We start from the raw sequence: 15448 nt of genomic DNA on the forward strand, positions 1-15448 counted from the left end.
AAGGGCCTCTACTTACGATCATCTGTCAGCCGCGATGGGGGCAGGGTGGTGGGGAGGGGGGAATAAGTCACCATGAGTCTCCCAGGAAGGCCAGGGAGGGAGCGGAGAAGGCACCGAGGGGGGGACCCCGTGCCCCTGCCCAGCCCAGAGGAGACCGGCAGGTGACGGAGGTCCAAGGCCTCCCCCACCATGGTTGCCTCCTGGCACCCTACCAACCCTCCCCAAGCCTCCCCCATCCCATCCCCAGGAATGTCTTCTCACTCTGCTGTGCCATCAGCCTGTGTGCCATTGCGGTCCTCAGGCCCCCACACCTCCCTGGAGGAACCCAAGCGCAGCCACACCCCTCCGCAGATGTTCACCCAATCCCACCTGGAAGGCTGATCCCTGGGGAACAGGATCTCTGAGCTTTTACCAAAAGGGTTCCAGAGGCATGGTCCTGATCCCTGGATGAATGCTGACCTCTGCTTGACCTCTCTGACTTTGGATGCTCTCTGTGACCTCTGGCTGACCTCTAGGAGCCCTCTGTTCTATTGGTCTCTGATCTTCAAAGACCATGGTATCTCCCCTCCTTTTCTCTTGATAGACCCTAAGAGCCCTCTGATGATACCACTGTGATTCCCAATCTGACCTCTTTATTTTCTGGGTGATCTCTGACCTTCCTATGACCTCTTGACCCACATTTGACCTCTATGTCTCTTAGACACCTCTTAACTCTACTTGACTTCTTTGACATTTACATATCTGACCCATGAAGTAGTTCTTTGATTCTTTGATGACTTTTGGCCCATATGCGACCTTTCTGATCTTTGAATGGCCCCACTGACCTCTGAGCCCCAATGCCTTTGGCATCAAGTTCTCTGGGCTCCCACAGGGGAGGTGGCCCAGGAATCCCCTGTGGCCCCCTGTGGGCCTCACCGTCTGGTCAGTGAGGGGCGGCAGGACGATGGTCTTCTCCATGGTGTTCATGACCAGCTTCCATAACTCCTTTAGCACCCTTTTCAGCACCGTCTTCTCACAGATTTTGGCAAAGAGAGTCAGGCTGGAGGCAAGAGGCAGGTCTGAGAGATAGCCCAGCTGGCCCTAACCCGAAGACTCCCTTTCCCTCAACAAATGGGCAAGGCAGGCAAATGCTTCATGGACACACAAGAGGGCACAGAGCCTGTACAGAGACCCCTAAATGGGGTCTGAGGAGACCCCATTGATCAGAATGGTTTACTGGGGCTATGATCTGTGACACACATTAAAAGTAAATGATGGCTGGACAGGTCAGCAGGGCCCAGGCTGGAAGGGGACTCAGCACCTGGGAGGAAGGCCTGGGCCTTAGCGTGAGGACAGTGGGGAGCCATGGAGTGCTCAAGAGAGAGACACAGGCAGACTTTCCTGTTCAAAAGAATAGGGTGAGAGGTAAACTGGAATAGGAAGGCTGGAGACTAGGGACTGTGAGGGGACTGAGGCCATGTTCAGGCAAAAAGAAAGGGAATGGTGGGAAGAGGGCAAACTTGAGAGGGTAAACAACAAAGAATTCATGATTGGATGCATGGGGGTTGACAGAGACAGAGTAATCCACCATGATCCATCCAGCAAATGACCCACCCATCCACCAAACTATCCCTCCCCCAACTTTCTTTAATGATCCCTCCAACTTTTTGCTTCCCCTGCCCTGCTTCCTCCCTCCCAACCATCGTTCTACCGATCCATCTGTCCATCTTCCATCCCCCCTCTCTCCCTTCTTTCCTTTTACCCATGCATCTATCCTCTCATCTACATTTCCATCCATTTATCAATATTTCAGTTGATCCATCCATCCATTCATCCATCCATCCATCCATCCATCCATCCATCCATCCATCCATCCATCCAAATACTTACCTAACTTCATCTACCCATCCATCTGTCCATCCATCCCACATTTTATCAATCTATCCTCCATCTAGCCTTCTAAACATTTATGTTTTAATCTACCCATCAGTCTTCCCACCTATTTCTCACATCATCTATCCACCCAACCACCACCCATTAACTCATACAAAAGGACTCACCAGTCCATCCAACCATTCACCTACCCATCTTTCCATCCCTTCATACGTCCACCTACCCACCCATCCAAACCATCTAACCACTGACCAGCAAACATGCCCTGAGTGTCCTCTCCAGGCCAGTCTCTAAGAGCCCCATCCCTAACCTCTTCTGGTTGTCCTAGTCTACCCAGTCTGGCTTACTTGCTGTCCAGCAGGTCCATAATGGGTTGTAGCACATTGTCAGCATCCTGGGCCACGCTGCTGCAGGCACTGGCTGGCACATTGCCCGTGCCCTTCACCTGGCTAAGGATGTCGCCCATCTGCTTGACACACTCCTCAATGTGTGGCTGGAAGCTGGGGGCACAGAAGTGAGGAGCTCAGACCAGACTTTCCAGGCCTCCCAGAGAAAGGGCCAGAGGGGGCCTCAGAAGCTGACCGTGGACCTTGGTGTTTTATCCTGAGCATCAAGGAGCCGTGGCATATAACTGAGCAGGGGAGGGAGTGGTGTATAATAGCTGAATTGGGCACAAAGCTGAGACATTCACTTGTGCTGTTTATTTCACTGCACAGTCCTACCCAGATGCTATTATTGTCATCATCCCCACTTTGCAGATGAGTAAACTAAGGTTCAGAGAAGTTAAATAACTCACCCAAGGCTACATAGCTAGCAAGTGGTGAAGCCAGGATTGAACTCAGCTCTGTCTAACTCCAAGCCTGATGTCTTCACCACTACATCTGCTGAGTCTCTGGATGCCCCAGGCTCACAGGTCTCGGGGCTGTCCCCTCCTGTCTGCTCCCAGCCCTGGAGGTGTCCCCACCTGGTAGCAAACACCCGGCTGAGCTCATCCAAGACATTGTTGAGTTTCACCTGGAGCTCCTTCAAGATGTCACTGGCCTCAGCATCAAGCTGAGGAGGGAAAAAGGACATCAGGTTAGGTTTACAGAGCATCCACATAAATGGGGCATTTCCCCACCCAACATAGGGAAAGAGATCCCAAGGGACTAGGGAAGAATAGGCATAGAAGGTAGAGCTGCTTGCTTGGATTAGAGGGACTGCTGAGATGGAATTCATCAGGGGACTGCAGGGATGGAGGGAAAATGGCTTGCCTCACCTCCTTCCCTCCCATGGCTTCGAACATCTTCTCTAGCTGCACGCGGAGCTGCTGAGTGTTGTTCATGAGGATGCAGGGCTAGGGATGCAAACATAGCAGGGAGTCAGGGCTCAGGACCCCTCCTCAAAGCCTCCCCATCCACTGCCAGGGACCCCAGGATGGTTTCAGGGTCTGGGTCCAGAGGAGGGCCCCACAGGGTCATTGGGAAATGGAAGACTGCATTTGGGACCCAATTCCTGGAAATGTTGGGGTGGAGGGCTGATTTCTGGAGATTAGCAGAGGGAAATAGGGCTCAAGTAACTTCTCCAGGGTGGGCTGGGCTTCTGGGAATAGCAGGAAGGGGGGAGTTCCTGTCACATAACCATATTCTCCTACATGAGCTCAAAGCTTTGCGCACTTACATCCATACACCCTGAAGGCTTCATTCACAACAATCAGACAATGACACACTGAAGGCATGTGACCTCACCTCCAGACCCACCTCGACACACGTAGTCAGGTACATGAAAACACACAGTTAGACACACACAGATATAAGTATCAGGGCCCAGGGAAGGATGGAGACTTGGGGGTGCAGAGTGGGGCTGGGAGGGGACAGCATAGGGTCCCCCACAGGTCACCACTTTCTCCTTCTCCTTGGAACAGTAGGAGGCGAAGTCCTTGGAGATGATGTCCGCATACTGGAGGAGCACATTACTGATGGTCTGGGGAGGACAAAGATAGGGAGTAAGAACAGGGGCTAGGGCTGGGTGGGTCCATCAAGAGCCACTAGTGAGATCAGGAATGAACCTGAATCCCTATGAGTACTCAAGATAGACCACTTGAATGGATGAATTCACCCAGGATGACCCTCACAACCAACAGGAGATACCACCAGGTAAAGATGATTATTTTATGTAGACCTAGCTCTTTCACAGAGCAACCAACCGTCACAGGAGCCCAGCTCCAAACACAAGCATGACTGAACCCCAGATGGAATGTCAATTCCTACTTGCAGTCCTTAACTGCAACCCAGCCTCAAGCCAATTAGCTGGAACCCTCACACCCAGTAAGATGGTCCCAACTTCCAAACTCACCCCAAAGCCTACCCAAATTCTACATAAATCCCAACACTCTCTCTGACCTCCATGCCAAACTGAATCTCAATTCTAATAGTAACCCTAAACCCAACCCCAATTGCAACCCTACCTTCAACCTTGATTCCAGCTCTAAATTCATCTCCAACTTTAACCACAACCCTGACCTCAACTCCAACCTCAACCCAAATGCTATCCCCAACCACAATCCAACACTGTTCTCAACCCCAACCCCAATCCCACTGATATCACCAAACCCAACTTTGACCTCAATCCCAAATTTAATCCAATCCTGATGTTGACCCTAATCCCAGTTTCAACTGCAACCCCAGTCTTGACCCTATCCCAATCCCTCACCTGGACTCCATCCCTAACCCCACCTGCACTCCCGCACCTTGGCAAAGCGCCTCATATAGTGCCCCACAATCTGGGGGTCAGGGCACTCGAGTTTCTTGATGATCTCAAAGCTCTGGTTGAGCTGGGAGAAGACGTCCACCACAGAGCAGGAGAATAGGGCATGCTCTGAGGTCTGCTGGAACTGCAGTGAGAAAGAAGCCAGGAAGGAAGAGAGGGGTCAGAACCAGACAGTCCCCAACATCCAACCCTCCTGCTTTCCATGGGGAGAACCAGAGACTAACTGCCCTGGGTGAGGTGAGTAGTGTGCAAGGGTGACTAAGAGGTAGACACAGAGGCGACGAGGAAGGAGGGGCTCCCAGCTTGAACTTGAACATTCATTCATTTGTTGAATGAACAAAACACTTTCAACACTATGAACAAGACGAAGATGGTGGCCACCTTTCAGAGACTGGCTTCATCTCAAGGGCAATCTTTGACCCCATATTGGATCCCAATGGACCCCAGAGGGAGGGAGACCACGGTGAGAGACTAGTGGCTTGATCATGGGCCAGTCTACTCACCCCATCCTTCTTGTCTCGTTCCAGGGCCCCGTGCAGGAAGTCCCGGGACACCTCCTCATTCTCGTCCAACCACTGTATGACAAAGGGCTCAAACCACCTGGAATAGAGAGCATGGGTGGGGGTCTTGCCACTTCTTGTCCCCTAACCCTCTGCTTTGCCTAGCTCTGAATGATACTTGGGCAGGTCCTTCTCTCCCTTGAATGCACACTGTGTCCTTTGGGTGGGTACCCCCTGCTTTTCTACCCCACGAGGTCTCAGTTACTTCAGCCATGAAATAGACCTTGTGACACTATCACGGCAAGCCTCATACTTGCAGGATTCGTGGTTCAGATAAAATACCCATGGACAACTGGATTTCCTTTCTGGGATCCCATTTACCTGTACAACAGAGAAGAATCTATCTCACAGTGCTGCTGTGAGCAGTGATTGACACAACACATAGTAGGTCCTTGGTCAATGGTGACCACCATCCTGCTCTCCAATGCAGCTCATGAGTCAGACATCCAGAGTTCATCCTGGCCCCATCACTTATTAAATGTTACCTTGGGCAAGCCCTTCAGCATTAAACTCTCCATTTTCTCATCCACAAAAATGGAAATTATAATGCCCTCATCTTATAGAATTGTCAAAGGATAACTGCTCAGTGCAGTTCCTGATATTTAGACATATTAATTGTCTGGGCTATGGGAGCCCATAGTCCAATGGCTGAAAATAGAGAATGCCAGGATTGTACCCCACTATGCCCTTGGTGCCCAGAGAACTCTGAGTAGGTCAGCCCTCATCTCTGGGCATCAGTCTAGCTGTCAGTGCTGCGGTTCTGGCTTTGGGCAAGGGACTTACGCAGGGTACTCAGGCACGCGGTCCTTGAAGGCAGGAAGCTCTGCCACATACTCATTGTACAGCCACTTGACCTTGAAGTGTAGGTTCATGTAGTCAGCACTCTTGCACAGGCGATGCTTGTCATGCTCTGGTAGGGGGAGAATGAAAGTCTCCATCCTCTGTCTTGGCAGCACCAGCTCTCACCATCACAGGTGTCCAACTTCAAGCTCGAGGTTCCAGGATGCTCACAGCCTTGCAGGGGATACTACTGAGGCACAGCTACCTGCTGTAGCCAAGATAGCAAACATGGGGGTGTTTGGGTACTTACCCTCCATGGCATACTTCATGTCCTGGGCAAACAGGTTCCACATCACTTCGGCACTGATTTTACCCACATTCAGCTCCTGGGGAAACCTAGTGAAAGTCATGGAAGTATGAAACCTTTGCAAAAGGAAGCAGGATGGCAAAGGCTGCTTTGGCCTTCCTAGCCCAGAGGGTAGTACGGGACAGACAGTTCTGGATTCAAGCTCCCCCAAAGCCACTGACTTTCTGAGTGACTCAACTGAAGCCTTGCTTCTCCTTGAGCCTCCACCCGTCTATCTCTCCATCCCTTCATCCATTCATTCACCCAGTCATTCACCTTCCTACCCATCCATTCATTCACCCATCTGTCTATCCATCTATCCATCCATCCATTTCTCCATCCAACCAACTATCCATCCATTCCTTTATTTACCCATTCATCCTTCCACCAATCTATCCATTCATCCTTCCACCAATCTATCCATTCATCCACCTACTCATCCACTCACCCATCTCCCCATCCATCCATGCATCCATCCATCCATCTCTCCATCCAGTCAGCCATCTGTCCATTCCTTTACTACTCATTCATCCTTCCACCAATCTACCCATCCATCCACCTATTCATCCAACCATCTACCCATCCATCTGTTCATCTCCCCATTCAATCACATCTCCATCCATCTGCCTGTACATCCATCCACCCTTCAGTCCATCTGTCCCAAATCCCTGATCTTAACTGAATATCTAACTAACCAAGAGATACTGGCACACCCAAGTTAGAAGCCCCTCTAGCACTCAGGGAAAAATAAGATACAACAGTTCATTCAGTTAACACAGATGAAAATGCTACAGACGTATAAACCTACAAACCCAAAGTGTGCATACTCACACACAATTACACAAGATACAATATTGTATATTGAAGTGCATTTCACAGTTGTATGCATATGCAATATATAATTAAACCCAAAGCCCACAACTATACACAGAATTATACCCCCACAAAATATATAATGCAATTTAAATCTAAAACATTTAGTAGAGTATCTAGCACATAGTAAATACTTGAGAAACAGTGTCCATTGTTATTTATGAGCCCACACACATATACAAAATTATATACATATGTACACATTGTTATTCACACAAATCAACACATACAAAATACATGTTTGATTACACCAGTGATTTTATACATACACACAATTTTATGTTTATGTTTACAAATTATGCCCTATTTCATTCTGGCACAACCACACCTATAGTTGCCTCCACACACACACATCATTTTATGTGTAATTAGATATGATCACCTTTACACATAAAACACAAAAGTGTGCACACATACACAAACATGATGACCTCCAGATAAGTTCACAGCACAGATACACAACTCACTGGTTGAGGCAGGGAGTGTAGGAATTCTTGTCTTCCTCAATGATGGACACTATGAGAGTAATCAGCTTGGACCAGAAGTCAAGATTCTTGATGCTGGGTCCCTGTTCCTCTGGGGGAACTTCTCCCTTCTTGGCCTAGAGTGGGGAAATGAAAACATTGGGCAATGGTGTCCATGGGTGGGCGCCTCAGTTAGTTTATTATTGGGTTAGTTATAGGAGGTTAGTGAGAAAAGGGTCCCATTAACACATGGTGGTTCAGGTAAGAGAGCTATATGAAAAGGAACTGAATTCATTAAACTGGCCCAAACAACTCATGTCCATGCAGCTCAATAAAGCTTAATTAGACTCAGCTCATAAAAGTGAATAGACCTGAATTTAGTTGAAAAAAACTGAAGCCCACTAAACCAAATGGAACTGAAATGAATGCCAATCAGGCCCATTTAGCTTAACAGATGGAGATTCTCAGAATTAATTCAATGAAACTGAACTTGGGCCAATTATACTGAATGTAGTGGAATTAAACTTAACTGGATTGAATTAAACTCAAATGAATTCAATTGGATTGAACCTAATCAACTCATCCAAAATCAACATTATCCTAAGTCAAAATAATGGAAATAAATTGACTTGAACTCAACCCAACCTAACTTAATCTAATTCAACTCAACTGAGTCGACAGTCCAGTCCAACTCTACCTACTCAACTGAACCTAACATACTCAGGCCAGTTCAATCCAACTGTAGTCAATCAGTGAAAACAAATGTAGCTAAATTCAACTGAAATGAGCCCAACTCAACCCAACTCATGTGAACTCAACTATATCTAACCCAACAACCCAGCTCATCCTCACTCAAACTAAATCAACCCAGTCAAGAATAACTTCAATTCAAATCAACTGAATATAAATAAATGGATTTTTATTAAATTAAACCCAGTTTAATCCAACTCAGTTCTACTCATCAACTAGCCAAGAGCAATTTTAAGTCACCTGTACAGAAATAAATGGAACTAAACTGTTTATAGTTGAACTAAACCCAGCCCAGTTTAATCTAGAGTGCCTCAACCCAATTCAATTAAAAGTGACTTGATTTCAACTCAGGTTGACTTCAACTTGAAGTCAACTAAATGTAAATAAACAGAATGAAATAAAATATCACTAGAGTGAGCTTTTGTGTTATCACCTATCAGAAGCCCAAGGTGAGGTAAGGGCCACCTTAGCTCCCACAGTCTCCTGCAATTCCTCCATCCCAGAGCTGATCACCCTAGGTTATGAATTTCAGTGTATATATCTTTCCCTTCTAAAATGGTAAGAACTCCTTGAAACCTTACTGACAATCCTGGCATTATCTGTGTAGATAAACAAACACATGTTGAAAGATCTCAAATAAATTGAATTGAAATGGCCCAAACTCAATTCTACTCAAGAAATTAAATTCAACTCAACATTTATTGAATCGTGATTCTATCCCAGGCAAACTGCATGCCAAACTTAACTAAATTTAATTAAAACTGAACTTATTGAACATCTATTGTATATCAGGTGCTAAACACTTACTTACATTTTATCTAAAGATAGCATCTCGTTAAATTTTCTCCTCAATTCTGAGATAAGGTTTTATAACCCCATTTTACAGAGGGAAATACTGAGACTCAGTTAAATCACTTGATAAGTGGCAGACCTGGGACTTAGGCCAAGGTCAGGTTGGTATCCCCTATTCTATTCTGCTTTATTTGGGGTCCTCACCGGGTCTGTCTGGTACTCCCGACTATAGAGTTCATGACAGTTGTTGAAGATGTACTCATAAGTAGAGTTGAGGCAGGCTTTCACACAGTCTTTCACCACCTGGCTGGCTCGGGGTGGGCTCTGGAGTTCTTGCACCTAGAGGGAGGGAGAGAGGCACAAGTCCGCACAGCTGGAACAGGAGGTACCCAGTAAGTGGCTACAAGTGGTTACAGGTTCAAGGAAATGTACCAGTATGACAGCAGAGGGTCATTGAGAAAGGGCACTATTCTCTAGGAGAAACGTTACTTGATTAGGATCTAAGAGTGTTAGAAAATGCCTGTTGGAGACTAATGGGACTGGGTCTCCTTCTTACCTTCATCCGAAAGAAGGTGATGCTGGTGAGAAGGTCCACAGTGGATTTGAGGTCCTGGAGTCTCTCTGGGCTGCTGGCTGGGAAGTTATTCTGTTGGAAAGGAGAAGAGAGGTGGGGTTATGGAAGAGGGTTGGGTGGGGGGAAGACTGTTTTAGGGGAAAGGCAAGAGCCCCCCAAGTTTTAGGAAGTATGTGAGGGTCCATGAGAACACCTTGAAGAAACCAGGGGGTTCTAGTTGGATGCATATTGGGCAGGTGCAGCCCACATATGTGTACTCATGTCAAAGGCACACATTCCACATGTTAAGATGGGTCCTCCCACATGCACATGGGCTGGGAGCTCCCCCCTATGGGCACACATGTGTAGGAGCAGACAAGTCATCATGCATGTACTTCTCACCCGATACATGGAGAGGTCAATCCTCAGAGAGTTGTGCAGCTGGTCCAGGAGTTTGACAAAGCGCTCTTTCTGAGGAGGGAAGAGAGGGGGATGAATGGAAGCAGGGACATGGGGTTCAAGTGTAGCAGATAAAGCTGGCTGCCATATTGGGTAAGTGCTTACTATACACTAAGTGCATCCCTATCTGAACCCTCGTAATATTCGTTTCCATTACAGAGGGGTAAACTGAGGCTTAGAGAGGGCAAGTGACTGGTACAAAGTAACACACCAAGTCAGGACCAGGTTGGAGACCAGGGAGTCACACAGGGTCTGACCAGCACAGGGTTGGGCTCTCCTTCCTCCCCCATCCCCAGTCCCTGGGACTGACCCCGAAGTTGGAGGCAGCAAAGCGGTCAGAGGCGGATACGTTGGTGGAGGCGGTGGTGTGCGCATAGTAGGCATTGATGTTGGCGAGCAGGGTGCTCATGACGGCGGGCACCCCAGGACACATGTACTTGGAGGAGAGGCAGGCAAAGTGGCTAGTAGGAGGAAATGGGAGAAATTGGGCCTGGCATCCAGTGTCCAGGGGAGGCAGTGTTCCCCCCAGAACGCCTCCAAGACAGCATCTGTGAGTGGCTCCCTCTGACCCTCAAACCATTCTCTCTGGCTGATTGTGTCTTCCAAGTTTCTCTCTGTCTCCTCTCTGGGTTGCCCTATCTCTGCTCTAACTCTGACTCTCACCCCGTCACTTCAGCTCCTAGAAATGGCACTTTTCCAACCTCCAGGGGATTTCAGGATGCCCATCACATCCACATCCTCTTTGGCTCCTTCTCCCAAGAACCCTTCCATTACTAGATCTGCCTGTGTGCACTTCGTGGCCCTCTCACCCCAGTTTCCTGCACCTTGCCCTCACGTCCACCCCAGCCTGCAGCCTCACGTCATGGCTTGGTAGATGGACTCCACACCATAGCGCATGGCAAATTCGTCCACAATCTCCTGGGCTGTCTCATCGTAGTAAACCTTCCAGGCGTCATCACCCTTGGCATCTGGGATCTTCACAACCCCATTGTTCTGCACGTCTGTCACGAAGTGGAACAGGTTCTGCCACCAAGATGGAGAAGGCATCATGAAAAGTGCATCGAGACACAAGGGGTCAGAGATCCCAGGTCTGGGGAAGCTTACATCATCCATCCATTTATTTATTCATTTATTTGTCTATTCTTTCATCCATCCACCACCTACCAATTCATTCAACTACCAAAAATTTCACCTAGCAAATCACGCATCCTTGTGACACTTCACCCACCTGGCCACCCAGCCATTTACCTATCCATCTACTCATTCACTCATGGATCCAGCTACCCCAAAATCCACCTATCCACTCCCCTATCCTTTCTGACATCCATCCATCCACCCATCTATCTAACCTTCCATCTGTCTGCCTGCTCATTCATTCATTCATTCATCCACACACCCACCCATTCATCTACCCAAAATTTCATCCAGGCACTAGTCCTCCCTTCTAATAATCCAACCACACATCCATCCATCCCCTATAACTACCCACAACTTAATCTGTCCATACAGCAATTCATCTATCCACCCATCCAACCATCCATCACCTATCTATTTATCTGCCCATCAATTTATCCATCCATTCATCCATCATCCATCTTTCTACCCATCCCCCTATCCAACTGCCCCCAAATTTACTCATCCACTCATCTCTACTTGCAATAGTTCAACCACATATCTGTTTGTCCACTCATGCTTTTATCCACTCATTGTCTATTTGTCCGTTCAATCATTTACTCACTCAATGAACTGAATTATCTCCAGGAGCCCCCTGTTCAGGTCTGGAACAGATGGGAGACCTGGAGCTGTGTAGTGAGAGTCTGCCTGGAAGTCAGGGAGGGCTTCCCAAAGGACAGGACCCTGAAGCTGGCTGGATAAGGAGGAGTTTTCCAGGCAGAACGAATGACATGGGGGACAGTCTTAGAGGCCCAGGGAGTGTGGATGGTGTGGCCCGAAAGAGGAAGGTAGAACTAGGGCAGGCAGGAATGGTAAGCAGAGGCAATTTGGGAGATCACAGTGAGCTCTGAAGGCAGGGAAGAGCAGCGGGCCTCACCTCATGCAGACAAGTGTACTGGACATGGTATGGGGCCACCTTTTCCTCGCCTTTGATCTCCACACTGATGTGTAGCCGGATGGCACCTGATACAGCAGATTTGTCTGTCCGCTTGTCTGGAAAACAGAAACAGATGGCTGTATCAGAACTTTCCAATACAGCCTGGGGTATTTTAATGTATGCATGACTGTAGCCCTCCTGGACGCCCGGAGATTAAGACCTGGGTATCTTCTCAGATTGGTTCTTTAAGCTTGTGCCATTCCCATTAGCCTAGAATTTGCTAGGTCGTATCTCTTCCTTCAGCTAGAACGCCAGACCTTGCTTCCAGTTAAATTCCTGAGTCTGCATCTTCCTCTTTAACCAGGAGCCCTAGGCCCTGCTTCTCCCCCAGACTGGGCTCCCAGGCCCTGCTTCCCCCATCAGATCAAGAGCTCCAGAGTCCATTCATCTTAGACAGGATTCCTGGGTCTGTGCCTTTCTCCTCAAACTAGGATCCCCAGGTCTTGCTTCCTGCCCAATCAGATTGGGCCTTACAGCCCCTGCCTCCCCCATCAGATACGACTTTACAGTCCCTGCCTTCCCCGTCAGATTGGGCTCCTAGACTAACTCCTCCTGACACTCGTTCCCCAATTTGGCTCCCTGGGGCACCCTCCCTGTCCCTTGCAGAACACCACCCTTGCTCACCCAGGTTGTACCACACGTCCATCTCGCCGCTGAGTGTCCGCACCTCGATGATCGTCTGTCCCAGGAAGTCATCAGATTCCCTCTTAAACCGCTGCTTCACACGGGATTTGATGTCATCATCCTCATCCCAGACACGCACTTTGATTCGGTCTGAGGAGTTGTGACATTCACTGCAGGGTGTGGAGGAGGTGGAGGCTGGAGTCAGGTGGCAGCCACAGGCTGGTCTTGGAGCCCCTTCAGCTGGCCCAGCAGAAAGCTCCCCCCGGGGGCCCAGGGGTTCAGCCAGGCACTTACAAGTGGAAATTTTCCTCCCACACAGGGTTCAGGTTCCCATAGATGGTTTTTGTCCGTTTCTTGGTCTTCCCAACCTGGACAGTGACATAGGGGTCACTGGATCCCGTCTTGTCCTTTGCCTGCAAGCCCTGGGCACAGACCACTGTAAGAAAAAGACAAAGACAAATAGGGGCTCAAGGAGTGAGGTGGCTGAGAAGAGTTACTGCCACGTAACTCTTGCTGGAGACACCTGTGACATGGTCTGAGGGCTTTGTGCTGACCGCAGGAGCCCCTGGGGACACTGAAAAGACATGAAGGGCTTGCTAGAGAGTTAACACCCAGGGAGCCCTCAGCTGATTCAGAACGGGAGGGTGCCCCAGGGCCACCCCTGGGTAGGGACATTCTATACATTGTTGTGAAATCTTCAGCAGGACTGAGCTTCCGGTTGCTCAGGGAGTCACCTGCAGGGCTCCTTCCCTACCTGCTCCCAGACTCATGTCTCCACCTGCCCTGGGGCTTCCTGGGGCCACCTCCTGGATACCCTATGCCCTGAAATCCTCATCTTGGGGTCTGCTTTCAGGGAAACTTGAATGAGTTTGGGCATGGATAAACACACTAAGGCCCCCACCCCTGGGTAGGACCACTCTGCTGTGTGAGCTCAACACTGTCCCCCAGTGGTCCCAGGGGGTGGGGGTGGGGCGCACAGGCCTGAGCCCCAGCTGTCCACAAGCACTGCAGGATCATTGGCCCCCTGTGTAGGGCTCCTTCCCTCCCACTCTCACTTCCCAACTCCCACTTCTCTACTCTCAACTGGGTAGCATCACCCCACAAATAAACAATGTGCCCTCGACTCCTCTTCTTGGAGTCTGATTCTGGGGGCGGGCGTCACCAACCAAGACTCATCCAGACAGAGTGTCATGCACTCACATTTGGAGGCATCCATGCCACCTGGGGAGCACCAATACACACATGGACATGGAAAAAACACGGACACAAGTACACGCGGCAAAAGGAAGAGCCATAGAAGGAAACACGGGGGGCTGAGAAGAAGGGGGACCCTGTGGCCACCCCGAATCCCTGCGGCCTCACCAGTGATGCTGATCTTGGCCGACCACTTGGATGTGCCATCCAGCACGCTCTGCTTGACCGCCTTCATCTGCTGCGTATGCGCGGTCTTGGTCACGGCGAAGATCTCCTGGATGAGCTCGAAGATCTCGGGTTTGTTGCGCTCCCGGATCTTCATGCGGTCCTTGAGCACCATGATGATGTTCTGCGTCCGGTCCTCTGCCCCGTGCTTGGAGCTCTTCTCCGCGGCCCCTGTGGACGCAGACAGCAGTCACTGTCCAGAGCGCGCTCCCTCACGCAGGGAGAAACCCAACTCCCATTCCAGAGCTTCCTCGGCTGTGGCCAAGGGTACATGAAGCCTTGGGGACTCAGGTGACTCATCCCCCCCCCACCCACCCAAAGCTAGAGCTGTTAAGAACTTTCTACCTGCTCTCTGAATCCTCCTACCCATTTACCCATCAGTCCCCATCAGTCTACGTGAGTCTCCTCCCCCTCTGAAGCCCCACCTCCTGCCAAGACCTCGTCCCTTCTCTGACTCCCCCCCCCCCAACGCTGAGCCCCCCTCCCTCCCGAGTTAACCCTAGTCCTAACCCATTTTTCTCCAGGGGAACCGCTGACTCTCAGTAAGAGAGTCCCTTGCGCAGTTCAGCTAGTCCCTCGCCACCCCTTCCTGACCCTCTCACATCTCCTTTCCCCTCCTCTCGCCCCAACTCTCCCGCCAAGGAGTCCAGCCTAGGTTCTTGCCCCGCCGCGCCCCGCCCCACCTCCGCGGAGCCCCACCCCCACCCCGGAGCCCCGCCCCTCCAGCCCCGCGCTCACGCTGCAGGCAGTCTGCATTGAGCAGGTCCTGGCACTTCTCGTGGCACTTGACACCGCACTCGGTGCAGCGCATGCCCTGCCTTGCGATGCCCCACAGCAGCCCCTCGCACTCGTAGCAGTAGGTGGGCGTGGTGGCCGTCCACACCTCGAAGTTGTGCGGCGTCGTGCAGGAGATGGGATAGATTAAGGCTTGCAGGGTCTTCTTGTAAACGTGGTTTTTCTGAGGGGAGGGAGCGGGGAGGCATGGGGCGCTGTCCTGTCCCCCCCCTCACCCCCTTGCTGAGTATAACACACCGTGGGACCACGGTTCCTGGGCACAGATCATGTCGGCAGGATGTTGCACAACCCGGTTCTGGAAAC

General features: G+C 50.1%; 1 protein-coding gene across 7 annotated transcripts in view; it reads right to left on the minus strand.

Annotated features, from left to right (window-relative positions):
• UNC13A (unc-13 homolog A) overlaps positions 1 to 15448 on the minus strand; it is a 63016-nt gene that overhangs the window by 17125 nt on the left and 30443 nt on the right. For 5 of the 7 annotated variants that reach the window (XM_045991651.1, XM_045991647.1, XM_045991649.1 and 2 more), the window contains 21 exons: positions 15089 to 15308; positions 14294 to 14521; positions 13226 to 13367; positions 12932 to 13101; positions 12248 to 12363; positions 11057 to 11220; positions 10508 to 10658; positions 10141 to 10209; positions 9742 to 9831; positions 9390 to 9524; positions 7647 to 7780; positions 6271 to 6356; positions 5964 to 6090; positions 5124 to 5220; positions 4601 to 4744; positions 3751 to 3834; positions 3131 to 3208; positions 2837 to 2925; positions 2220 to 2372; positions 916 to 1039; positions 17 to 22 (listed from right to left, as the gene is read on the minus strand). In XM_045991651.1, the coding sequence (XP_045847607.1) occupies positions 17 to 22; positions 916 to 1039; positions 2220 to 2372; positions 2837 to 2925; positions 3131 to 3208; positions 3751 to 3834; positions 4601 to 4744; positions 5124 to 5220; positions 5964 to 6090; positions 6271 to 6356; positions 7647 to 7780; positions 9390 to 9524; positions 9742 to 9831; positions 10141 to 10209; positions 10508 to 10658; positions 11057 to 11220; positions 12248 to 12363; positions 12932 to 13101; positions 13226 to 13367; positions 14294 to 14521; positions 15089 to 15308 (2607 nt within the window). The remainder of the gene's footprint in view (positions 1 to 16; positions 23 to 915; positions 1040 to 2219; positions 2373 to 2836; positions 2926 to 3130; positions 3209 to 3750; positions 3835 to 4600; positions 4745 to 5123; positions 5221 to 5963; positions 6091 to 6270; positions 6357 to 7646; positions 7781 to 9389; positions 9525 to 9741; positions 9832 to 10140; positions 10210 to 10507; positions 10659 to 11056; positions 11221 to 12247; positions 12364 to 12931; positions 13102 to 13225; positions 13368 to 14293; positions 14522 to 15088; positions 15309 to 15448) is intronic. The other 2 variants (XM_045991652.1, XM_045991646.1) reach the window with 1 other exon arrangement.

The sequence above is a fragment of the Meles meles genome, chromosome 20 (genome assembly GCF_922984935.1).
Source record: "Meles meles chromosome 20, mMelMel3.1 paternal haplotype, whole genome shotgun sequence".
NCBI classification, from domain to species: Eukaryota; Metazoa; Chordata; class Mammalia; order Carnivora; family Mustelidae; genus Meles; species Meles meles.